Raw genomic sequence first — 24,526 nt, 5'->3', positions numbered from 1 at the left:
CTGCGGGCTGCAAGCAGCAGCTCCCGGCACAGACCCGGCGTGTTGCCCAGGGATCCCTTCCCAGGCCTGGTGGGGGGTGGAACCCACGTGCCCGGCGTTGGGGGGCGGGCACCCCTCGGCCCGGCAGCCCTCGGCCCCGCACGGGCTTTATTGCAGGGGACGGAGCGGGGGCCGCGGGGGCGCGGGGCCCTGCGCCGCGGGGGGACAGCGGGAGCGTGAGCAGCGGACACGAGGACGCACGGAGCGACGGGCGCACCCTGGCACGGAGACACCGATGCGAGGAGGGGGCGGGGGTTGGGTTGGGAGCAGCGGGGCCGAGACACGGACGAGCGAGCGGCGGGGGACGGGGCGAGGGGACGAGGCAGGAGGGTCCCTGCCCCGCGCGTGCCTTTGTACAGGGGCGGCGGAGCGCGAGGCCCGCTCCTCCCGGTGCTGAAGTATTGCAGTCTAACTGATATGGCTTTAACTATGGGGCCAGAGATGCGGGGAGAGGGGGGGGGTCCCCTCCAACCCCCCGATGCTGGGGCACACCGGGCAGCTCCGGGGGACCCCCGTGCCCGGGGCTGGGGGGATATGGCGGGGGGGGGGTGGGGGAACTGCGGGCAGGGCGCCTGGCTTTGTGCTTCGGGCTTGGCCCGGGGCGGGACGGGACTGGGGGATGGCAGTGCTGGGGACGAGGGCAGGCGAGTGAGGGGCCTGCCAGGGTCCCCTGGGAGGGCAGGAGGGGCAGGGCTGGGGGCACGGGCAGCCCCCGCAGGGGGGCCGGTAGGGCCCGGAGTGCCCCTCAGCCTGCCGCGAGGTTACATCAGTGCATTTGGTCCCGGTTCACCCTGTCCTGCCAGGGCCGCTCCCCTTCGGCACGGCGTGGAGGGAGGGCCCTGCCTGGACGGGACGGGGCGGGTTTTTGGTCTGGTCGGGGGAGGGAAAAAGGCAAAGAGGGGGTGAGGAGGGGGTGTGGGGACCCTCCCCGGGGCCAAGGGAACTGATGGAGGGGTCGGAGGGGAGAGGGCGCCCGTGCCCCAGCACCCCATGGCAGGGTTGGCGGTGCTGTTACTTCTTGAACATATCCTGCAGCGGGCCGGGCAGGTACTTGAGGACGGTGTCCAGGATGCTCTCCTCCTCTTCCTCCTCCTCATCCCCACAGCCTGCCGGAATCGCCTTCTTGGGGCGCGTCAGGCTGCCCTCACACGGCTGCTCCAGCGCGGCTTTCTCCTCCGCCTCCTTCTCCTCCTTCTTCTTCAGCCCGTACTGCGAGGACACGGACCTTCAGCAGGGCAGGCCCGCAGAGCCCCACGCCCCTCACCCCTGCCTTGGGCCGCCCCCCTCCCCGGCTGGGCCGGCTCCCTCGCGGGGTGCCAGGGCCGGGGGTGGGCATGGGGGAGCGTGTGCCCACCTTGTCACGGATCTGCTGCCGGACTTTCTCCCGCTCGGCCTCCATGCGGGCGTGCTTGGCTTTCCGCTCCTCCTCCTGCTGGCGCAGCGCCTCCTGCCTCTCCTCCTCCTTCTTCTGCGCGTCGGGATCCTTCTCCTCCTCGCCCCCCAGCATCTTCCCCATGTCCTTGGTGGCCCCTGCCCAGTACAAAACCATCAGCCGGTCCTCACGGGTGCTGCAGCCTGGCCCCAGCTGCCAAAGGCCCAGAGCAGGCAGGGAGAGCACAGAGCCCCCCGGCAAGGACCACCCGGGACATCCTCAGGGTCTCCCACACCAAAGGAGGCTGCAGATGGGCTCCAGGGATGGGGAGCGCTGTGCCGCCCTAGTTCAGCGTCAGCCGGGGGAGACGCCGGCAGCTCCTTTGGCGCCGGCACCCAGGGGACCCGCTGGGGAATCCTGCTTAGCGGCGGGAGAGCTGGGATTCCCCAGCCAGGCGCTGCCGGCGCCGGGAACGGCAGCCTCAGAGGGCTCTGCCAGCAGCTCCCCACAACCAGGGGCTCTCGTCCCCCTGCCATGTCCCTCCCACCACGCTCTCTGGGGTGCTAGGCCAGCGTCACTCTCGGAGGGGGGACCCCGAGGGGGTATGGCACCCACTCACCGCCCAGCGCTTGCTTCATGACGAAGTCCATGGTGCCGCTGTGTGCGTGTGGCTAGGCCAGTGCCCAGCGCTCAGCCACTGCCGTCCGGGCTCACTGACCAGGGCCACCTGCGTGGGCAGAGAGGGACGTGGTTGGGGAGGCCATGCCCAGGGTCCCCACCGCCTGGGCATGAGGGATGGGACAATCCCTGGGGCTGCACCCTCTGTGTCTCCAGCACCAAAGGCCTTTTGGGATGGGCAGAAGGAGCTTTTGGGGTCTGTAGGCAGTGCCTGGTCCTCTCATCCCCCTCCCCACAATCCCACTGACCTTGGGGAGGAACCAAGGCAGGAAACGCAAAAGGGAGTTCCCACCCCAGCACTGCCCTCAGTGGGGCAGCAGGAGCCCTGAGCGCTTCCCGGGGACTGGGGGGATGGTGACCCACCACATCACCACCCACCATGTGCCCCTTCTTTCAGGGGGTACACACAGACTGGTGCTGGTGGCACCAGTGCGGTGCAGCCGGACACTGGGTACCGCATGTCTGCGTCTATCACAATGCATGTGCTCTGCAGAGGGATGGAGAAGAGGCTGTTGGCAGGTTGTGACAGTGTTTGGGGGCTGCAGGGGTTGCGTGTGACTGCACATGTGATCCCTGCGGGTGCTGGGGATGGGTAACGGTGTGCAGGGGCACTGCGGGTGCAGGACAGAGAGTGTGTGTGTGTGTGTGTGTGTGTGCGTGCACTCTGTGTGTGTGTGTGTGCACTGTGTGTGTGTATATGTGTATGCACTCTGTGTGTGTGCATGCACTGTATATGTGTGTGTGTGTGTATGCACTCTGTGTGTGTGTGTGTGCACTGTGTCTGTGTATGCACTGTGTGTGTGTACATGTGTATGCACTCTGTGTGTGTGCATGCACTGTGTGTGTGTGTGTACGCACTGTGTGTGTGTGCATGCACTGTGTGTGAGCTGTATGTGCAGGCTGTGTTTGGTCAAGAGGCATGTTTGCATGCCAGGTGCATACACATGTGTGTGTTTATAAGTTTGGGGGCACTGCAAACCACATGTGCATGGGTTTGCAGCCAGTTCACAGCCTTTGAGTGTGTGTGTGTCTGCGTGAGTCAGGGGGTTTCCAAGCTCTATGGATGTGTGGTGCTTGTGTGTGTGGGGGGGAAGCGTGTGTATATAAGTGCGTGTGTGTGCAGAGGTCTGCAGGCTGTGTTTGTGCTGCGTGTGTGTGTTTGCACACTGAGGGGGGGTTCTGCAGGCTGTGCCAGTGTGTGTGGGGGCTGTATGTGCAGGTCCGTGGGTTTGCAGGCTGTACGTGGGGGGGGGGGTGTGCACACAAATTTGCAGACTGTGCCGCGTGTGTGTACATGTGGGGGTGTTGCAGGCTGTTTGCATGCTCCCTGTGCGTGCAGGGGATTGCAGGCGGGGGGGGGGTGAATGTCGGGGGGGGTGTGCGCGTGCCCCCTGCATGCCCTGTGTGTGTGTGTGTGTGTGTGTGTGTGTGTGCGCGCACAGGGCTGCAGGCTGCGCTCACAGCCCGGGTGTGCAGTTAGCAGCGTGTGTGTGTGCCGCAGCATCGCGGGTCCTGTACTACCCTCCCCAGGACCCCACTGCGCTGCGTTGGGGCTCCGCGAACCGGCACCCGGGGAAGTTTGTTGCTCCCAGCCCCGGGGCAGTCCGCGGCAGCGGCGGGGCGGGACGGGGGGGGATGTTCTTCGAGGCGGTACTGTGCTGAGCCCCGGAGTGCCGAGGGGGGGCTGAGGGGACACCGCGATCGTGGGGACAGCGGGATTTGTTGGGGAACGGGGGGCACCGGAGCAGCGAGGCTGTGTGCGGGGGGAGCGGCGACATCGGGATACGTGGGGGGCACCAGGGGCCGACCAGGGACAGGGGCGACACGGGAGGACAGCGGCAGGCGCAGGGACACCGGATCCGCACGGGCTGCGGCAACGCAGGGGACACGGGGGAGCGCCGGGAGGGCGGGGGCCGGTGGGGACACGGGACGTAGGGGACACCCGGCATGCGGGGTACACCGGGACCGCATGGGCGTGCGGACCCAGGGGGATGCACCGCAGGGGATGGGGTGGGGAGGCGCAGGCACACGGAGGACGCGGACAGGGGGGACCCGGGCCGGAGGACACTCACCGGGAGCGCAGGGAACAGCGGCGACGTGGAGGGGGGGGCGCGGGGACACGGGAAGGGCGGGAGCCGCGGCGCGGAGGGCGGGGGAGGGGTCGCGCGGGGGATGCGGGGACCCGGCGCCCACCCCCCGCCCCCGGTGGCTGCAGCGCGGGGCCCCGCCCGGGGCCGCCCGGTGCCGCAGCGGCGGCGCTGTCCCTTCAGCACCGGCACTCACCGGCTCCGCCGCCGCTCGCCGCCGCCGCTCCGCCCGCCGCCCCGCCCCGCGCCGCGCCGCGCCGCCCGGCCCCTGCCCGCCCCCTGCCCGCCCCCGGCGGCACCCCCCGCCCCGACTCCGCGCAGCCCGGCCCCCCGCGGGGAGGATGGGGGGGGGGGATGCGGGATTCCCCCCCCGCCCCGGAAACGCTGCACGACCCCAGGGAAACGTCCCGGTGCCCACGGCGGGGGGAGGCGGGACCGGGGAGTCCCGCAGCGCTCCGCAGGATGCGACCGAAGCCCCCCGGACTCGCCCGCGCTCCCGCAGCGGAGGAATTGGGGGGGGGGCACATTCTGCGGGAAGAGTTAATGATTCACCTCCGCAGCAATTAACGGCGAAACGAGGCATTAATCAGCTGGAGCAACCGGCAAGCTGCCCAACCCCCCGCCCCAATCCCGCACCCTCACCCCGCAGCACCCCGAGCCGCAGCGCCCCGTCCCCCTCCCCGGCAGTGCAGCGCGGCTGGGCAGTTTAATTAAAGTCCCTGATAAATCATCCCAGCGCCAGCGGCCGCCGCTTGCCGGCACCAGCTTTGCATTTCAGGTGCTGCTCCCCCCCGAGAGGGTCCCGTGGCAGGTGGGGGATGTTCAGGCAGAGAATGGCGGGAGGGGCTGCACGGTGGCATCGAGGACACGATGCCCACAGAGCTGTGGACTCCCTTCAGCTGGGAGGTCCCCGGGCAGAAAATTCGGGACACCAGCCTCCCTGCCTGCCCAAAGGGAGATGGGCTGCTGCAGCCACCCCCCTGCTTTATGTCCCCTCGCCCTGCTGTTGGACCTGGGCCCCCCAGGTCTCCCCATCCTCCTCCCAGTGCAAGGAGAGGCGCTGGGGATGGCTGCTTACCCCACTGCCAGCCCTGCCACCCTGCAGAGGGGCAGCCGGCGCCTCCTAATTAATTCAGCCCTGAGTTATTAGAAACAAGATGAGCCCTTTGCAAATCAGATTAGCAGTGCTCTGAGCCAGGCTTTGGGCATAGCTGGTGTTTAATGGTGAGGCTCTGGAGGACCAGCCCTGCAGGGAATCTCACTGCTATGGTCCAGAAGAGTGATGGGAGGGTCTGGGTGTGGGGTCGTTTCAGGGGTCACCCCCGCCTGCACTCTGCCATGTGTGAGGCTGCAGGGAGCTCGAGCCTGTCGGCTGCCAGGGCTGCTGGGCACTGTCAGGGCTGCTGGGCACTGTCAGGGCTGCCATGAGGAGCCTGGGCACGATGCAGGATGTGGGGCAGCACTGCAGCTGGTGGGGGGAGAGGGGGAGGCAAAGGCAGCAGGCCAGTGCTGCCCAGCACCTCTACAGGGATACAGCACCAACAGACCCGCACGTGTGCACCCGCTTCCAGCTCCTGCCCCAATGCACAGCCGCTGCCATAAGCAGGTCTCAGGACAAGGACAACACATCAAGGACACGTCCAACCCCACCTAAAATCCCCGGCTGCTGCACCCTGTACTCTGCCAGCCCCGAGCCCTCAGCCTCCTTCTACCATGGCATTGACCAGCGACTCCTTTTTCCACTTCCATGGCGAAAACTCCTCCTGCCCTCACGCCTGGCCCAGCTTTGCTCTCCAGCAACGACTGGGACTGGCACGTGGGTGGCAAGATGGGCCTGTGCTCGGCCCGTCCGTGCACACGCGGCCGTCCTGCGGCAGCCCAGCTCCGGGCGCTGACGTCAGCGCTCCCGGCAGCCGGGCGGTGGGCGGGCGGCACCGCTCCTATTGTATTAAAAATAATACAGCGGAGCACAAATTCATTACAGATAAGTGTGACAGCCAGGAGGAATTAACGAGCCCGTCTCTCAGCGCCTGACAAACGCCTCCTTTTGTTCCTGGGATGGGTGCTTGAGGCTTTCAATCTTTGGAGATGCCTCGGCTCATTAAACCCATCCTCCCCCAGTAGCTCCCAGCGCTGCTCCCAGTAGGAGCTGTGGCCAAGCAGGCAGGGCCATCCCTTGTGCCAGTGCCCAGGGCTAAGCCGAGCTTGCCCTCTTCGGAGCTGGGTGACCTGGAGATCTGTCCCCAAGCGTGTGATGTGGGGTGGCAGGGGAGAGGTGGGCGATGCAGCCCCCATCCCTGCTGCCGCGGGAAGCACGAGGCTCCTGTGAGCTGTGGCCAACCACCCCGGCACTCCAGTTGCTGGTGTCGGCAGCATAGCCATGGCCAATGTGCTGGCGGGTGCCCAGCTCTGCCCTGCTGGCCTGGCTCCCGTGGGAAGGGCAGCTGGGGCCTCGTCTCCAGCCCTGAGCACCGCCTCTACCCTCCTGCTCTGCACACCCCTGCGGACAGCCCTGCTCCTGGGATGGGGATGGGTCCAGCGGACTCTCACCACCCCAGAGCCCAGCTGGCCATGGCAGATGTTGGGAAGATGTTCCCAGTGCTGGCACGGGCACTGCTTAGGCACAGCTGTCTGCTGGCATCGTCCTGAGCGGTGTCACCTGCTGGGTGGCTGCTTGGAGCTGCTGGGGGAAGCAGGAAGGGAAAGGATGGGGAGGGATGGGGGGGCAGCGCAGTAGCCATATGGAAGAGGAAGCTCTCAGCACTGCCAAGTCCTGCAAGTCGCCTCAGCGCTGGTTGGCGGGGGCAGCGTGGTGGGGACGGAGCTGGCACGGGTGCCAGGGCTCCAGCAGCGCCTCGCTCCATGCCCTGCCGATGCCAGGGGAAAGGGCAGGGGCTGACTGCCACAGCATCACCCACCACAACCCCCGCCAGCAACGCCTCAGAGGGGCACCTGCCTGCCCCGCTGCCAGCGTCATCCTCCGGGGCAGAGCCATGTGTGTGCCTGAGTACCTGCCCCCAGCCCTGTAGCACTGCCAGCCCAACCCATTAGCACAAGACAGTTATTTCACTTATCACCCCCTCTCCCACCTTGCATCTCTGCAGAAAATAATTATTGGTCCTTCTCATTGCATCGAGGGATTAAAAGTGGTTAACTCCATTTCCAAAGGCTTTGTTATGTTGGTTTTCCCTCCTCTGCTGCACAAGGCGATTTCCACAGTGCCACTTAGGCAGCTTTTATCAGGTTGTCTTCTGGAGGTAATTGGGTTTTTCAGGAGCCTGTTTAAAATTCGTAACCCAGCCTCTTAAACAAAACAAAAACAGCAGCCGGGAGAAGGGGAAGAGGCAGCATAAAACAGACGGCAGCTGCAGCCTGGGAACAGCAGCCCCGGGGCTGGTACCTGGAGGGAGGGATGGGGACAGGGACAGGCAGCAGCATCAGGCTGACAGACCACAGGGACGGCCCCTGCCCCCCCTGCTGTCCCTCCTGCCAGTGACACCAGGCGAGGCAAAAGGGACCCGGGGTAATTCCGTTACGCATGTGGCTCCCAGAGCTACCCACATCCAGTCCCTGGGATGCCGCGGCCACTGCTCTGCCCCTGCAGCAAGCCACAGCTGCACGTGGGTGCTCCCCCAGCACCCACCCCACCATTAACCTCCTTCGTGCCAGGCACAGGGTGTGAATGTGGCTCTCACTGTGGGGCTGGTGAGGGAGCGTGCCACGAGCCCTGAGGCTGGCTGGTGTTCAGTGGGCTCCAGCCACAGCGTGACCCTGGCTCTGCTGCGATGCTCTGCCTGACCATGGGAGCAGCACCGTGGTGCTGGGGGTGGCACAGCCCCCTGAGCTCACCACTGAGAAACTGAGAAAACAGGTCAAATCCATTCTGGAGCTACCCTCACAGGATGACTTCTGCTGGCCTCGTGCTCTGGAGGCTCTCCCTGGCTCTGGGCTTTGCTGGCTGGTCAGGGGAGGCTCCCACCTGCTGCCCTCCCTGTGCCCTGCTCTGCATGGGCAAAGAAAATCACCCCTGCAGCCAGAGCGGCTCTGGGCTGATGCTGTGGCTTTTCCTGCTCCCCTGCATCGCTATCACGGGTCCATCCGCATTGATACCAGCATTTCAGACCCATCTGCAGGGCTCCTGCAGCACCCCCTGCCCCCTCTGCAGCCCCCCAGCCTGCGGCGGCCCAGCAGGTGCAGCGTGGGCTGGGGAGTGAGTGTCGGGGAGCTGCTGCTGCTGCTGCAGCTGGTCAGTGGGGCTGCAGTGTGCTGCGTGTGTCCCCTGTGGGGGTATTTGTGGGAACTGCTGTGAGCCAGTGCCTGCAGGGCCCCATCTGCACTGGCTGGTCCCGGCTGCAGCTGGAGAAGAGGTGGGGCGAGGAGGAGGCTGAGCCCAGGGCTTCCAGCTGCTCCCAGCATGGCAGTGCCCCAGGAGGATGCTGGAGAGGGAGGGGTGCTCCCAGTGCTGCTCAGCCCTCCAGAGCTCCTAAAGCAAGCCATCCATGCCTACGTCTGTGTGAGAAAGAGTGATGGAGGGGCTGAATCTCCCAGTGACAGCACCCAAAGGGGACGGGGCCCCATCTCCAGGCTCCAGCTAAGAGGCATCCAGCGCAGCTGGGGTGTCAGCTGCCATGCAGCCGAGTGCCTTGGCTTTGCCACCACTGCTCTGTGCCCTGCGGCGGAGAGCTCCGCTCACCCAGGGCCACTAGAGCCTGAGGTGCCCAGGTCCTGTGAGTGCTGGGGGACACCAGGATGGACCCCACCAGACGAGCGCTGCAGTGGTGACTCCTCATCCCCGCGGCTCCCGGCATGTGGCCGGTGCCTCTGTGCCACGCATTGTTAAACAGAGGCACTGCAGCCCCTCGCTGTTTATCCTGGTGTGGCTGCGTGGGGAGCGGGCTGTGGGAGCCATGGTGGCTCGCTGCAGTCTCAGCTGGAAGGTTTAGGCTCACTGCAGGTCTGGCCCATTCCCCACACTGGTTTATAACTCCTGGGGTTACTCACCCACCCACTTCCAACCTCCCTACTCCAGGCAGGACGGATCCCACCTCTCTGTAAAAAAGCCACTGTGCCTTCATCCTCGGTGCTATCACCTGCACTGCTTTCTGCTGCCCACACAGCAGGTACTTACAGCATTTACATCCCAATCGCTGTGTATAATGGCTGAGTCCACCCCATCAATATTTATGGCAGGCACGCACACCGCACAGCTCTGCAGGGGCTGGTGCAGAGTGGAGCTGCATGCAGCGCACCCCGCACTGCTGGGGGAGCAGGCAACCCCCCCCAAGTGCCCCCTCTGTCTCCCAACCCTTCCCCATCGCCTCAGCCATCGCCTCTGGGGAAAGAGCCAGCCTGGGCACACGCTGATTTCTATCGCTGCCACCCTGGCAGGGACATGCAGGGCCTGTGCATCTGCTGACGACAGAGGTGGCTGGGACTGTGTGGGGAGTGGATGCCCAAGAGTTCCCTCTCGGCTCTGTGTCAGGATGGGATTTGGGCACCCGCTCAAAAAGCCTCAGTGGCGTTATACCCACCCTCATTTCACCGGCGGGGGAAAGGCATGAAGGACAAGGGCGTGATTAGCCCAAGACTGGGCATCCAGGTCATGGCAGAGCAGCGGCGGCCCCTGGCTGTCTGCCCTCCTCAAAAATGAGGCCCTGGGGTTCAGCTCTGTCCTGATACAGGTGTTGGTTTTGCAGAGATCCTGCAAGCTCTTTGGGGGCTCCCAAGATGAGGACTGAGAGCCTGAGGTGTTTTATTCCCTGCCTGCACTGCTCAGGCTGGGGAACGGGAGGAAGAGAGGAGTGGGGATGCTGTTGTGGCTGGTCCTGCTCTACCCAAACTCCCAGCCCAACTCTGGGAGAGCATCTGCCTTCCTGGGGAAGAAGGGCCCATCGCATTGCATGAGAGGGGAGGTTTGGGAGCTGAGAGATGCCCCGTGCCCCAGGCAACAGAGCCACCTGAGGGCCACAGCGCCGGGGACACCCTGTCCTGCGACGGCAGCAGATGGCTGTGTGGTGGGGGGCTCTGTGGCCGCGTGGGGGGGACATCTGGGTGTGTGGGCTCCAGCCAAGCTGCAGCTTGGCAGGAGTGGGATGAGCCTGTGCTGCGCTGGCTTGTGGGGCTGGGAGGGGTGAGATCCCTGCAGCGGAGGGGCAGCTGGGATGGGTGGGGGCTTGCTGCCCACCCCCTGGCTCAGACCTCCCCCAGCCTGCCTGCGCTCAGGGTTTGCGCTGCGGCATGACGCCGGACGGGCACGGCGCCGCTCCAAGAGCTGCTGGGGCTCTGGCCAGAAAATTCATTCTTGGCTGCTTGCAGTGGGGTTTGGCTCGTACCTTTCCCATCTGGGGGCTTTCAAAGGCAAGAAAGAAAGAAAAAAGCATCCCCTGGCCCTGTGCCAGCTCCACAGTCACCATCACCTGCCCCGGTCCCCAGGCAGGACATGCCCAGCACCCGCCCCAGAGCCCAAGCTGTTCCCACGCTCCCATGGCCTCAGCCTGGTCCCGAGCTGGTCTGGATGCCTCCTGCCCTGCACTGGGGTCTCACCGGGATGCCCACGAGGGACCTGACGGGCCGTGCTGAGGCAGCCCGAGGTGATGCCCCCGCACTGGCCGGCCCGTGCCGCGGCTGCAGCGGAGCGCAGAGGCGATGGCCGCCCGGGAGCCGCGGGGCGCAGAGCCCGCGCCGCGCTGCCTACCTTGGTGTGCGCAGCGCCAGGCGTCCGCGGGCTTCGGCACCTAACGCAGCGGGACGAGGGCCGTGCCGGGGCGGCTGAGCATCGCAGGGAGAGCGGGGCCTGCGGGAGACACCGGCGGCCAGAGGGTCAGCTCCGCAGCGGGGCCCAGCACCAGAGCGGGCGGGCAAAGAGGAGTCGCTCGCTGGGTGACGGATGATGGGACACACCGCTGCTCGCTGCCCTCTGCCCCGACCTGGGGGACACACGGGGTCCGTCTGTGCGCTCCCCTGCGTCCCAACCTCCGAGGATGGGAGCAACCTGCTGCCGAGAGCCACCATCTCCACACAGGTGGGAGCCCAGCGGGGTGTGCAGAGAGAGGCCGGAGGTGGTGGCAGCCTGTGAGGGTCTTTGGTCCTCTCCTGGATCAGGGACACCACCTCCGCTGCTGGCAGCGGGCTCCTGGCTGTCTCTGCAGACACCCCGCAGTTTGGATGCCTTCATTAAACATTTAGAGGGCTCTCAACTCTTTGAGGGTTTTAAAATTTCACATTAACTCTGCCTTCCTCAGCTTGCAGATGATGAATCTCTTCTTTGGAGAACATAATGGTGAGTTAAACCCAGCCGCCAAACAGAAGCCCTTGCTTGCAATTTGAGAAAGCCTGGCCCTGCTCTGGGCTCCTCGCTTCTGCCAGACCTCAGCAAACTGCTGCTGGGAGTCTCGCTCCTTCCCTGAATGTCCTTGAGGTCGCCCTGTGACGCTCAGGGAGATGCAAGGGGTGCTCCTGGGGGATGCCGGCCCGGGCACGGGCTGTGCTGAGACCTAGGGGGCAGGGTGCTGGGTACCACGCTGGCAGTTTCGGGGAGGAGTCTGCCCCTGTGGTGCAGCTGCTGCCGCTGCAACGGGTGCCACAAGTGTGATTTGTGCTCTGCAACTCGAGGAGCGGGTTCCTGGGGAAGTTACAAATTCATCCTGACTTCCTCTACCCTGGGGAAGGAGGGAGGCTGTGGCAAACTGGAGATAAATAAATGACCCAGAGGAGCTGGGGGAAACGCAGGCAAACAGTGACTCCGGAGGAGCAGGGGTGGGATGGATAGAGCCTGCATTTTTAAAAGCATTACAGCCCAGGGATGCCTCTCCCAACCCTGGGGGCAGGAGACAGCACCACTCCCCGGCACAGCACCGGGTTTGGGGAGGGTGTAGAATCATCCCAGGGACCCCCAAGCTCCAGGGGCTGTGGGGAGAAGGGCAGAAAGTTCCTAGTGGGACCCCTGAGGAGACTTCGGAACAGCAACTGCTTCCCTGGGAAATGCAGCACCGAGAGCTCAGCCTGGAAAGGGCTCAGCAGCAGTGTGAAGGTGACCTTTGCTGGGGACAACCGCTGCCTCCTTTGGGACGTGGGAAGGTTTAGGAACAGGGTAAAACAGGCTGCAGAGTGCTGCAGGGATGTGTGCCTGGGGGTGGCTGGCTTCCAGACAGCTCAGTGCCACGGAGATGTGCTGGGCTGGGACAGGATCTGTCCTCTGCTTTGCAGGCCGTGGCCTGGGGTGCACATCAGCTGTTGTTTGCTGAAACCCCAGAGGGTGGAAGAGCAGAGACCCCCTGCCCAGCTACCCGAGAGGATGCAGCTGCTCCCATCCCTGCAGGGTATGTTTTTCTGGGCCAGATGGATGTGGTGTTTTTTTTTTTCCCTGCCTTTACAATGGGCAGAACCTGCCACTAGCACCGAGATGCATCTCACCTGGACAGCTGCACTAGCTCAGTCTGTCTGTCTGTCCAGGCAACCAGACACCAAGTGCAGGCAAAAGCAGAGGAGAGGGAAGGGCAGAGCAGGGTGGCAGTGCCAGGACACCCCCAGCTCCCGAGACTGCGGTGCCCCCAGGCTCTGGCAGGGATGCTTTCATCCAGCTGAGGTCTGGACACAGGACACACAGCTTCCAGAGAAAATTGTAATGCTCAAGATGAGACCATGAGAGAGCCCACAGCAACTCTGCTTTGGCACCTCCAGCTCTCAGCATTTTGCTTTTATAGCCGAGCTTGTCCAAATCTCTGCAGAGGAGGGTGGGCTGAGGAAGGGAAGTAGCGGAGTGTGCGGGCTGGGAAGCTCTGTGCCACATCTCAAAGCCCTTCTCCTGCCTAAGGCAGACGTTCTGTGACCTGCCTCGGGACCAGCATCAGCTTTGTGTCTGAGCACCGAGGTGAGAAGGAAGGCTCAGAGCCACCCTGCTTGGAGAAATATCACCAAACTGGCCTGAGCGCTGTCCTGGCTGTCACGCAGAGCTGCGCTGGGCTCGTGCTGCACCGGGCAGACCCCGGAGGCATTTCCCAGCTGGGATCCTGTACCTCAGCCAACCTGCTCTGCCTTCAAATAGCAGATCCTCAGCCTTGAAAAAATCCACTCGCCTCTTGCTGACTTCATCATGCCCTGGGCTGGGGCAGGTCTGGGTCACACCACCACGGGGCCTCTGGGATTTGGCTGACACGAGCGACGTTTCTGAATCTCTGGTGGGTGTTACAAGAGGAGCTGGTGGCACCAGCAAGGGAGGGATGGACCTGCTGGCCTGGCTGCTCACAGGAGGAGCAGGCACCTGTGGCGCAGAACGGCACAGAAAAGGTGACAGCGGCTCATGGTGAGACACTGGAGGCACAGCCCGGAGAGCCCTTAGCTGGGAGAGGTGGATGGTCTGGGTGTCTGTGGGCAGGAACGCTCTGTGGGGCCGGGAGGGGCAGAGGGGAAAGCTCCAGGGAGGAGTGAGCAGAGAAGGCTCACGCGAGAGCAGCCCGCAGGAGCGCAGCTTGTTTACCCTGGCTGAGCAGGCCTGATTGCTCTCTATAAATACACCCGGCGAGTAAACACCGGGGAGGGAGAAGGATGGTTTAAACTCGAGGAGGATGCTGGCGTAAGAACAAATGGGGAGGTCTGGCCAGGAACACGCGGAGGCAGTGCGTGAGAGCAGAAGGGAAGGTCTGGGGGGCCCGGCCCCGGCTGTTTGGGCAGCGTGTGGCGCCCAAGGGCTTGGTGCCGGTGGGAAATGCAGCAGCCCAGGCTGCAGCGACCGTGCCCACCCACCAGACCGGCGACCCACCAAGCTCTGGGCCATGGAGGCACGTTGGTGGTGGGAACAGAGCTGACTGGTCACCGTCTCTTCCCCAGAGAGCTTCTCTGCAGTACCAGACCTCCACCGGGACCTCTCAGATCCGGCGCTCAAATCGTGCTGGGCAGCTCAATGCAGCTCCCCTCAGCTCCCAACAACGGGGCCTGGCGGGCTGTGCCTGGCAGAGCCTCTGCAGAAACCCGAGGAAGAGCCAAGGTGTGAACCGCAATCATCCTCCAGCGCCTGGAGGTGTTAATAGCTCTGTCTGGTTGAGGTCATTTCAATACTAATGTTACCACGCGAAGCAATCAAAGAAACACACACTCAGCCCATAGCCAAGAGACACTTTGAGACATGTTTCTGTGCCGGCTTGTCTCAGCTGAGCTGTCTCCAGCTTCCCTGGGACAGGGAGAGTGAGGGCTGGGCACTCAGAGCAGTGCTGCCAGCCGGGGCAGAGCTCCCCAGCCATGATGGAGCCTGTCCTGACAGCCCTCAGGGTCCAGTGGCCTTGAGGGCATGAGGGAAGTTTTGGCAGGGAGAACACCTCTCTGCACCCTGAGCCCGACCCACCCTTCCTCACCCTCTATTTGCCAAATCCAGCACCTCGGCTCCACTCGAACCACTCTGGCTCCTTCACCAACTGCCCGCAGAGCCCAGCTGGCTGCACAGAGAAGCTCTGAGCCATCAGCCCTGTCCTGAGCGAGGTGCCAGCCCTGCTCTGCTGCTCTGACTCACCGCATTGCCTGCCTCAGGCAGCGGCTGCCCGGTCATGCTCGTGCCACGCGGGCGGCAGTGCCACCCCGTGCTGCCAGGCCCAGCTCACGGCAGCCACCTGCCTGCCCTGCCCTGCGTGCAGCAGCCATAGCGCTGGGGGGAACAGCAGGGAGAGCGGCTGGAGCGTGGCCCACGGGGATGGTGCAGTGGGGAGAGGGGTTGGAGGCTGGGGGACTGTGCAGCTGGGGTGCTCCAGGAGCGGTTGGACTTAGGCACGGAGAGCAGGACGGAGGAGGGAGCTGGTGATGGGGAGGTGTGGGAAGAGGCCAGTGGGTACCAGGAGCTTCCCACAGCAAAAGGGGCTGTGTGGAGCCTCCCTGGGTGCAGGCAGAGGGTGGTGAGGGGAGCAGGTCACCTCCTCTCGCTGCCCACAGCCCCGCTCTGCAGAGCCCCCACGCAGGGGATGGCCAGCCATGGAGGGGCTGGAGAGGGGGATACAAAGCACGGTTCGGGGGTGACAGCCCTTCTCTCCTGTCATCCCCTTCACATCGGGGTCCCGTTCCCCCTTGCTCCCCTGCCGTGCGGAGGGGCCGCGCCGCTCAAGCCCTGCAGCTGGCACGCGCATCCTGCATCCCGCTCCGCATCCTTTCCCGCATCCCACCCCGCGTGCCGCATCCATCCCGCATCCCCGCGGCCGCCGCCCCGTTACATAAGCCGGCGGCCCCGGGAGGCTCGGCGGGCCGGTCTCCGTTCCCGTTCGTGCCCGCCCCCCCCCCCCCCCCCCCGGGCTCTGCGGCACGGCGGACCCGCCCCCGCCCCCGGCCCGGCCCGGCCCCGCACCCACCTGCCCGTGCTCGGCGCGGCTCCGGTCCGCCCCGTCCGCCCCCGGCGCAGGGAACGAGCCGCCGCCGGAAGGGAGGCGGGAGCCGTAGCGGCACGGGGGGGCCCGGTGCTGGCTCCCCCTCCGCCGCACGGCCTCCCGGGCGGGGCCGGCTCCGTGCCCGCCCCCGGCCCGCCCCGCGCCCCCGGCGGCAGCCGCGGCTCTGCCCGCCGTCCCCGCAGCCGGCGAGTCCCCTCCGCTACTCGGCCATTGTCCCCGCTGCCCGGCACGGCTCCCCGGGTCCCGCTAATTGCTCCCCCGGTTCCTACCTCCCCCCCCGGGTACCCCGCAGTTGTCCCCTTGCTACCTATTCATCCACCCAGTAGGCAGGCATCCCTCCCAGTCCCTGGCTGTGCTCCTTGGCCCCAGGAGTTGCACCTCCAGTTCTCAGCACAGCCACCCTCCGGTACCTGCTGTGCCTTCCACCCCAGTACCCAGCACTTCCCCCCAGTACCTGGCCGTCCCTCCTGATCCTCTACCTGCCAATCCCCCCATCCAGCAGTTCCCTCCAATATTCATCTTCCCCACCATGGCCCAGCACTTCACTCCCTCAGTCAGCGATCCCCCTCCCATGGCACTGCCAGCCGTCCCCTCCAGAGGAGGGGTCTCTGACAGGGCACCTCTAGGAGCCCTTTCCCAGCCTCTTTTGCAGGGTGTCCCAAGGATGAAGAGTTGGGAGCCCTCTGGGGTCCACAGGGCTGACAGACACGGGGAGCAGAGTGGGCAGAGTGGCTGGAGGTGGGGGCTCCACTGGGGGCCAGCAGGGCCCTGGGATGAGGATGTGGGCAGGCTGGCATGGGAGAGAGTGGGACAACAAGCAAGTCCTTGCCCCCAGCAGTTTTAAGGAGCCAGAACTCTGGTTCAGGGCCCAGCCCTTGGTGCAGAGCTTAGCCAAAAGGACTCTTGAGACCCTCGCTGGCTTGAGGGGCTGTGACTGATCCTTCCCCAGCCCAGCCTCTCCCCACAGGCTGCTGCCCTTGCCTCCCTGGAAGGCAGGCAAAACACTCCTTACTTTGGGTTTGCTTTGGCTTTGTGGGTGTGCAGAACAGCTCCCACCAAGCCCTGGGGTTGCTCTGGGGTCAGCGCTTGCTGGGGTTGGATCCTTGTGTTGCAACTTGTCTTGGCCATCGGTTTGGCCATGGGGATCTCTGATAACCCTCAGAAAAATGGGGTCCTGCCTCCCCATTCCTGAAAAGGGAGTACAGGGTGGCTGTGGCTAGTGCCTGAGGAGGGCTCAGCAGCTGCTCACGTTTCCCACCTCGGAGAGCCTCATGGCAGGTGGGATGTGTGTCGGGTGGACCGGCCCTCGGGGATCAGCCCTGCCTGCTCCCTGCCGTGCTGCTCCTCACATGGCACAGCAGCTCACTGCACCACTCCTGCTTGCAGGGCTGCTGTGGGATGGATGGATGGATGAAGAGGCTGATGAATAAATCAATCCCCCTCGGTGCTGAGGCAGCAGAACTTGGACGTGAGAGAAGGAGCAGCGCCGGGGCTGGCGGCCTGACGGCGGGGTGGCAGCGCTCGTGAATTCCCCCCGTGCAGCCGCCGCAGCTGCCTGCAGCCAAGTGGGCAGCTCTGATTGCCTCCTCCACATCTTTTATTTATCAAAACGCTCAATATGCAGACTCCCTCCCGCTGTCCCACATTTTCCCCGGATTCTCCCACCTGGAAATGGGAAGCTATGATTTGGAGATGGGCTGCAGGGCAGTGCTGGCTCCTCCTGGGCTTGGGGGAGAGAGGGCAGCAGCCCCTTTGCTTGCCCCTGGTGAGCCTCTCTGAGCTCCCGGCATTGCCTTGCCATGTGGCTGTCACTGTGCTGAGACAGGTCCCCAGCTGTGAGCAGAAGGGCAGTGCTGTCTGACTGACCTTTCCCAAGCTCCAGGAGCACTCTTACGGAGCAGCCAGGCTCTTGCTGCTCCTTCTTTGCCAAGAGCAGCCGTGTCCCGGGATGATGTCAGATGCTGCAGGAGGCTTCCTTGATGCCTCCATGCCTGGCAGAGGCTGGTTTTGACCCAGCTCCGGCCGAATCGCGGCCGTGCCCGCCGTCCTGGCTCCCACTCGCTTTCCTCCATCGCCTCCAGCTGCCTATGCCGGAGGAGGGGGGAGCTGCAGGATACGTTTCTGCTGCCTCGTTGCTAATAAATAAGCCCCAGTAATGACTCGGGCTCTGGCGGACGGGTAGGTTGTGGCAATAATCCCCCAATTAAGTGGACGAGGCAGACAGTTAAGTGCAGAAAAAACCACAAATAAATAATGAGAATAATTTAGGAGCAGGGAGGAGCTAGCGGCTGGGTCTCTCAGCCTCTCCCCCAGCGGCAGGCAGGACCAGAAGCACTGTGGGAAGTGTAGTTCTGCCTTTGCTGCCTGCATCCTTCTCTGGAGAGACAGAAATCTCGTTTTTTTCACCGTGTTTCTCCCATTGCACCAAGTCGGAGTGTCCCGTGGAGCATCAGGGCAGCTGGCACCAGGGATGGGGAGTGGACCAGGAGCGTGATCCTGTGTGCATGGGGCACCCCTGGCTAGGAAAGGAGCTCTGACATTCAGAAAGCTTTGCCTGCCACCCTGTTCGTTGGCAGAGGAGCCCTGGGGCTGTGAGAGCTGAGGGGATGGAGAGGCTGGTCATGGGATGGCTCCTTTGCTTGCTTGCCCCTGCCATGCATGAGTGAGAAACCCCACTCTCCTGCCTCCTACGGATGGAAGCACCAGCCTGGAGAGCCTGTCAGAGGATGCACCATGGAGGATGTGCTCGTGCAGGAGCCGTGCTGGATGGTGGCGTGGCTTAGGCTTCCTCCTGGATCCCCAGACAGACACACAAACCACAGCAAGTGCAACAGCAAAAGCCTCCCTGGCACCATTGATCGCAGCCAGGGGCTGTGCGTGCCTCACTGCTGAACTTGCAGGGACGATCAATAGCTGTTTTTCTCCCCAGCCTTCACACTGCTAATTGGAGCCACTGGCCCAGTCACTTCCCAGGAGGAGCCAGCCACAGGTGGGCTGGAGCGGGGCCCACTTCTCCTTTGCATTCACAGGACTGTAATCTCCAAGGGTGGTAGTGTGTACTGCTGCCTGCAGCTTTGCAACAGGGCACTGGGCAGCTGGTGTCTCTGCCGAGAGCTCAGGGAGGGCTGACACCAGTCCCTGCACGGGCGCCGGGGTAGCTGCAATTAGTGGAAAGCAAATACTTTGGAGCAAAGGTCCCCCCGGGCTTGTGGCGTGCAGGAGGTTTCCTCCCTGCAGTGCCAGGTTTCACCCTTCATAGCACCGGCTGCGCTGGTGCATGAAATGCTGGAGGAGATACTCAGCTCCACGGCTCTGCCTGTGCCACTGCAAGGCCTGGGAAGATGTACCTGCTGTGCACGGGAAGGAGAGGGAAGCCTGTGGTGCCAGGGGCCAGGCTGCAGTGCCAGGGGACACCGTTCCATCCTGCCTGATGGCACTGCTGCTGGCGGTGCCACTGTGGGGATTTTTCTCCTGCTGGCAGCAGCGGTGGGGGGGAGACTCAAGACAGCCATAATAATCCCCATGTGAAGTATAAGAAAAGAAGCTATTTAAGTATTACCTCCTCTGCCTGGCAAGCCCACAGCCAGGCCCTAATCAGGAGAGGAAAGGCAGATAAATCAGCCATTGCCATTAGACAGGTGGGTTTATAATACTCGTGTGGCACCAAACCTTGGAGGAAAAGGTGCTGACTCTTGGTGAGAAGGTGATGGGGGCAGCCAGGGTGGAGCCTGCCCACAGTCCTACCAGTAGCCAAATGTGGGGCAGTGAGTGACTGGCATCACCTCAGCTGCCTGGACTCCTGCCAGGAATTTTCTAGGGGCAGCAGCAGTTCTAGGGGGGGTTCATTTCTGATCTTGTGCAGGCAGCACCTGGGAGCTGAACTTCTCCAGGGGATGAGGGGAAAAAAAAAAGAGCAAAGGGAAATCAAAGTAATCAGGGCTTTGATATCTTTCCCTTTGAACCCAGGGGCTTGCAGAGCCTGGCACTGATGGGTGAGGGGCTCCAGGGTGACAGTGGGGTGCTGCTGTGGGATGGAGCATGGCTCAGGGTCTCTTTGTCCCATTGGCATTTGTGAAAGCCAAGGCAGGCCCCCACATGCCTGCTGTCCCGTTTTGGAGGGCAGGCACTGCCCTTCATGGCAGGCTGCAGAAGATCGATGTATTTTTGAAGGCAAACGAGGGTTTTTGCCCTGAAACAGCACAGGCGCCTGCTCCGAATGCTAAGCAGCTCCTTGGAAGGCAATTTCAAAGCACGAAGGGCAGCAGGATGAGCTCAGCCCCATCCTGTGGCCTCTGGGGACCTCACTGTCCCTTCCTGAAAGTCACAGCAGAGAGTTAAACGTGCAGGAAAACAGTACCCAAGGAGTCTGGCCCGTGGTGCAGGGTGTCAGGGCAGTGGCATCCTGACTCTGGAGGTCATTCCCTGTTTAGTGGTGGCCATGGTGGCATCTGCTGTGTGGGGGCAGAGCTGCCAGACCCACTCCTGGAGGATTATCTGGGGGGTGTCTGCAGCAGTGGCTTTATTTTGCAGGCAGCTGGTACCGGGGGACTCGCTATGCTGGTGGGTCAGCAAGCAGAGGAGCGCAGGGGATCTGTCCCAGGGATGTCACCAGCTGTGTTTCCCCCAGCCCTGCTGCTGGCTGATCCTGCACAGAGCACAGCAGCATCAGGGCTGATGCTGTAGGAGTTTGGGGGCGGCTGGTGCAGAGTGGCCCTATGGAATCCCTGCATGGGGGTGGCACAGCAGCATCTCACACCGCCCCCAAACTGCCACCTCAAGCCCAGGGATCTTGCAGAGTCAGCCCTGAAGCGCTCTCTGGGTAGATCCTCCTCCCTGCCTCTGCTGGCTAATGGAGGTGATTTTCACCTCCTTTCATCTGGAAAAAAAACAGCGGCAAAAATCATCTAACAACTTCCCTGGCAGCAGGAGAGGTGAAGAGATGCACTTGCACATTCACAGCAGGGGATTCTCCACACTGCTCATCACAGAAGGATCGCTCTGGCTCTGGAAGCCAAGCAATGCTCGGGCACCTCGTCCCCCTGCCCCACACCCTGCTGGGCACGGGGATGTGCAGCACCTACCCTCAGCTGCTGCTTCTCCTCCACCCTCCCTTGCACATGCCTTGTGAGAGATGATGTACAGTGCAAAAATATTGCAGCATCTTCTTCAAACAACAAACAAACAGCCCAGCTGAGGGGAAAGAGGTCAGGGTGGTGCATCCACAGGGATCCACTCCATGCCGTGCCAAAGCGCAGCCTCTCCCCACGGCACCTCCCATCTCCCGTGGCAAGGATGCCCAGGATGGTGGAAGCTCCTTCAACCAGGGACAGGAGCATCATCATGGCAAGGTGGAGGCTGATAGGGGCTCCTCAGGAGCTGCTGTAATCTCATTCCAGGAGCAAATCACATTCCCAGCAGCCAAGGACATGTTAGATCTTAATAAATATGGTAATTCCCAGCAGATTGAGTTGGGAACGGGGAAAGTGTTTGTCGCTTCCCCTTGCAAGCCCTTGCCAGTGCCCGCGGGGAGCGTGGCACTGTTGGAGGAGGCTGAAGGATGCAGCTCCAGCTTGAAAGCAGAAGCATGTGGAGCTGCCACAAATCCCCAGCTCCTCACATCCTCTAGGATCCAGCCTCTGCTCCTTGCCCGCCCATTGCCTGCCCTGACGTTCACCCGAGCCGCCCAGCCCCGAAAGCCAGAACTGTTTGTTTCCAGTTTCCTAGGAGAGAAATCATGTTAAAAAAATTAATTACACACCTGAAAACAAAATCTGGCTGCTCAAGTGCACATCAGGGATAAACGGTGTGCTCCAAATGAGACAATTTACAGCTCGGGTAAGTAATGAAAGAACCCAGGCAGGCATGAAAGCAGAGGGGGAGAGTGACCTTGGAGGGGCAGCCCCCAACCCCTCCATCCCTCTCACTTCCTCTTGATTGTTGCTTGCTTAGAAACCTCAATTTGCTCAGCACAGTTGCCTGGGGTAGCTCCTTGTGGCCCCAGCCTGGGGAGTTCAGCAGAGATTTGGGGTGAGTTTGAGCCCTTGTAGAGCACAGAGACAGGGCATAGCCCCAGAGAGCAGTGCAGACAGGGCAGGTAACTGGAGTGGAGGGCTGTGTTGTGTGCCTCAGGGTGAGAAGGGCTGTATGGGTCCTGCTGCCCCTGAAGCACCCCAGCGAGCAGGGCTGTTGGGTACAGGGGGGCCCCATGCACCCTGGCCCCCCTGGCATCCCCCAGCCCACGCTGGCCTCTGCAGTCCTCCACCGCGTGGTGTGTGGGAGGGCTGGCAGCGTGCTGCTGAGGAACGGGCAGCTCTCCAGGCTTGCCAGTGAGAAGAAAATAATTTCTTTGCCTTATTTTTCCCTTGACAGTGTCCCAGCCTGGTCTGTGAGTGTGGGGATTTAAAGGGGCTGTGCCCTGGGACCATCGCTCCCGGGTCAGTGGCAGCAGGGATGGATCTGCGAGGTGCTGTTGAGCTCTTCTCCATGCGTGGGCTGGTGGCTGTGGGTGCTTCCCAGCTTGCCTGTGGAGAGGAAGAAGCTATGGGGACTGTTGCTACCCCAGGCACTCCTCTGGGCAGAGCTGGAGCGTGGGCAGCACCTGCAAGACGTGAGGAGAAGCCGTGTCCCCCTCACGCTGCCCACAGGAGACCTGCAGCTGCGGGACGCCTGACTCACAGGGAGCACAGCATCACCCCAGGGAGCCACAGGGACTGACCTCCCTCCACCTCCAGCCCTCCCTGGCCCCTCACGCGCTGCCCATCAGCTTCAGCAAGGGACAGGATCCCTCCCAAGCTCCCCAGGCTGCCGACACGTGACGGTGCGTGGGGTTGGGACCAGCCTCCCTTCTCCCCTCTCTGCTCGGCTCCCACCTCTGCTCAGAGGCGCCTCGGAAACCAGCCAGCTAATGATGCGAGATGCGGAGCAGATGGGACAACCTGACGCTCTACTCCCCAGCAGCGGATGAAGCATGCAAATGGATGTATAGAGGCGCCGTGCCTCTTGGCCTGGATCCTTCCCACCCCCACCACACGTATGGCATCTCAATTCACAGCCCCCAGGGCCCCCGGCTCACAGCACCCTCCGACCTGGCCTGGAGCCACACGTGGAGGGCAAGGGTGGATGGATGGATGGACGGATGGACGGATGGATGGATGGACACAGGGCTGGGGATGGTCTGAGCAGCCCTTCCCACATATGGGATGGCCCCTGGTTTGCAAAAGCTCCTCGATGAGCTCCATTTGCTGCATTGTTTCTTCTGCCCTCTACTTGTGCTTCTTTTGCAGTGTTGGTGGGTGCTGCTGCCCTGAGGCCGGTTTCTAGGGGAGATGCTGTGCAGAGAAGTGGTAGCAGGGCTGGGATATGGACCCAGGGGCCGCAGTTGCCCAGCTGTGCTGGCCTTGGGTGCTGCAGAGAGAATGCCCTGGGCTGCTGGCAGAGCTGCTCACCCTCTGGGGAACACCAAGGGGCAGCTGTTTAGCTCCTGCAACACCTATGAGCACTTCTCCAGCTCGGAAAGGCTACAAAATGTGAGCTGTCAGAGACAATACAGTCTGCCTGAGCCTTAGCCCACCTTCCAAACCTGTGGAGAGCTAGAAGGTGCAGGGAAGGTTTGGGTTTCACACTGCCCGACCCCATCGCATGCCCTGGGGAGGACCAGTTCAGCCAGGAATGGGAGCAGAAAGGATGCCCTTCCTCAGCACAGCCCTGTAACTAGTCCTCTCCTAAAGACACAAGGATTCCCTTTCCTGAGCTGCGAATGAAGCTGCCTCCACCTGCAGCATTGCCCCTTCAGCCCCTCTCTGCCACCGCAGCGCGGCACAGCACAGCACGTTATCTCTGATCCCTGGGAGCAGGGAACACATTAATATTCATCACAAGGGAGCAGAGCATATGGAATATGAATAATGCTAATTGTGTCTGTATAGATTTAGCGTAAGAAGCTTCCATGCATTGAGGAGGGAGGGAGACTCATTTGTGGCAAAGGAGCGCCTGCCTGCCTGCAGGTTTTGAGATGGGGGCGAGGATGACAACTTTTTGTGTTCCAGCTTCATCCCATCACCCCTTGTCCTGTTGCTGGCTACTATAGAAAAAAGGGATGTCCCAGCCTCCTGACACCCACCCTGCTGCTGAAGGCTGCCACGGCCAGAGGACTCCCCTAAGCTGGTTACACTGGAGATATCTCTGAGCCTGCTCTGCCTGGGCTGGTTTTCCATATGCATGGCCCCACTGGGCACTTGGTCCCTGGGTCCAAGGTGCAGTAGTGCCGGGCTGGCACATGCATTATGCTCTCACCCTGGGTGCATTTACCTGTCCCAGCTTCGGGCAGCTGCTGTGTGTCAGGCAGGGAGCTGGCAGGAGACAGAGCCCTCCATGCAGGGAGGATGGGGTGGTTAACGAGGCATTGGGGGCAAGAAAACTTCTTGCCTTAAACATTCATCCCATTTGCTTTCTGGGGAGGAGAGTTGATGCCCTGTTAGAATCGAATCAGTTCATGGCTTTAATAAGGTGAGGAGAAGGCTCGTTTGCTTGGTTGGTGGAGAGAGCAGGCTGGGTGTTGTGGGGCCGGGGATTTGGCAGAGCCCGCCTGTGCCCGGGTCAGTGTGTCCCCTCCTCGTGTGGCACACGCAGACACGGACCAGTGTCCCCTCCGTCATGGGGACCCCATAGGTACAGTGGGACCGGATGTGTTGTGGAGTCTCCTTCTCTGGAGACATTCAAAACCCACCTGGACGAGTTCCTGTGTGACCTACTCTAGGTAGCCCTGCTCTGGCAGGGGGGTTGCACTGGATGATCTTTCAAAGTCCCTTCCAGCCCTTGAGATTCTGTGATTCTATCTCCTCCCTGCAGGGCATGGCACTGAGCTTCTCACCACTGGGCTGGACACCCCTTCCCTGCCACGCTCCCCAGAGATGGCCCTGTGGCTGCGGGGAGCTAGGGAAGGGCTGGGGACAGAGCTCTATCTGGGGCTAGAGCTGGCTGGGGAGGTATTG

The 24,526-nt window shown here is 62.7% G+C and overlaps 1 protein-coding gene across 2 annotated transcripts; it reads right to left on the bottom strand.

The window, feature by feature from the left end:
• Nucleotides 1-711: 711 nt before the first annotated feature.
• On the bottom strand, nt 712-15,604 carry CPLX2 (complexin 2). Of its 2 annotated transcripts, XM_062002590.1 has the most exons (5): nt 15,501-15,604; nt 10,871-10,969; nt 2,031-2,138; nt 1,394-1,569; nt 712-1,248 (listed from the first exon to the last, which is right to left on the bottom strand). In XM_062002590.1, exons 3-5 carry the CDS (start codon nt 2,059-2,061, stop codon nt 1,051-1,053), a joined length of 405 nt encoding a protein of 134 aa, XP_061858574.1. In that variant the 5' UTR covers nt 2,062-2,138; nt 10,871-10,969; nt 15,501-15,604; the 3' UTR covers nt 712-1,050. The 2 variants fall into 2 exon arrangements, with proteins under 2 accessions (XP_061858574.1, XP_061858575.1); XM_062002591.1 differs by lacking the exons at nt 10,871-10,969; nt 15,501-15,604 and adding an exon at nt 4,373-4,390.
• Nucleotides 15,605-24,526: the final 8,922 nt, after the last annotated feature.

Source organism: Colius striatus, chromosome 9 (assembly GCF_028858725.1).
Source record: "Colius striatus isolate bColStr4 chromosome 9, bColStr4.1.hap1, whole genome shotgun sequence".
Lineage (NCBI taxonomy): Eukaryota > Metazoa > Chordata > Aves > Coliiformes > Coliidae > Colius > Colius striatus.
Note: the sequence above shows the minus strand (reverse complement) of the source record. Positions and strands in the feature narration are given on the sequence as shown.

Bases quoted from the DNA above. Each gene is read 5' to 3' on its own strand.
- CPLX2 (XM_062002590.1), bottom strand. From the start codon at position 2,061: ATGGACTTCGTCATGAAGCAAGCGCTGGGCG. The intron at 1,570-2,030 runs GTGAGTGGGTGC...TGTACTGGGCAG, and splicing joins CATGAAGCAAGCGCTGGGCG to GGGCCACCAAGGACATGGGG. The intron at 1,249-1,393 runs GTGGGCACACGC...GTGTCCTCGCAG, and splicing joins GGCAGCAGATCCGTGACAAG to TACGGGCTGAAGAAGAAGGA.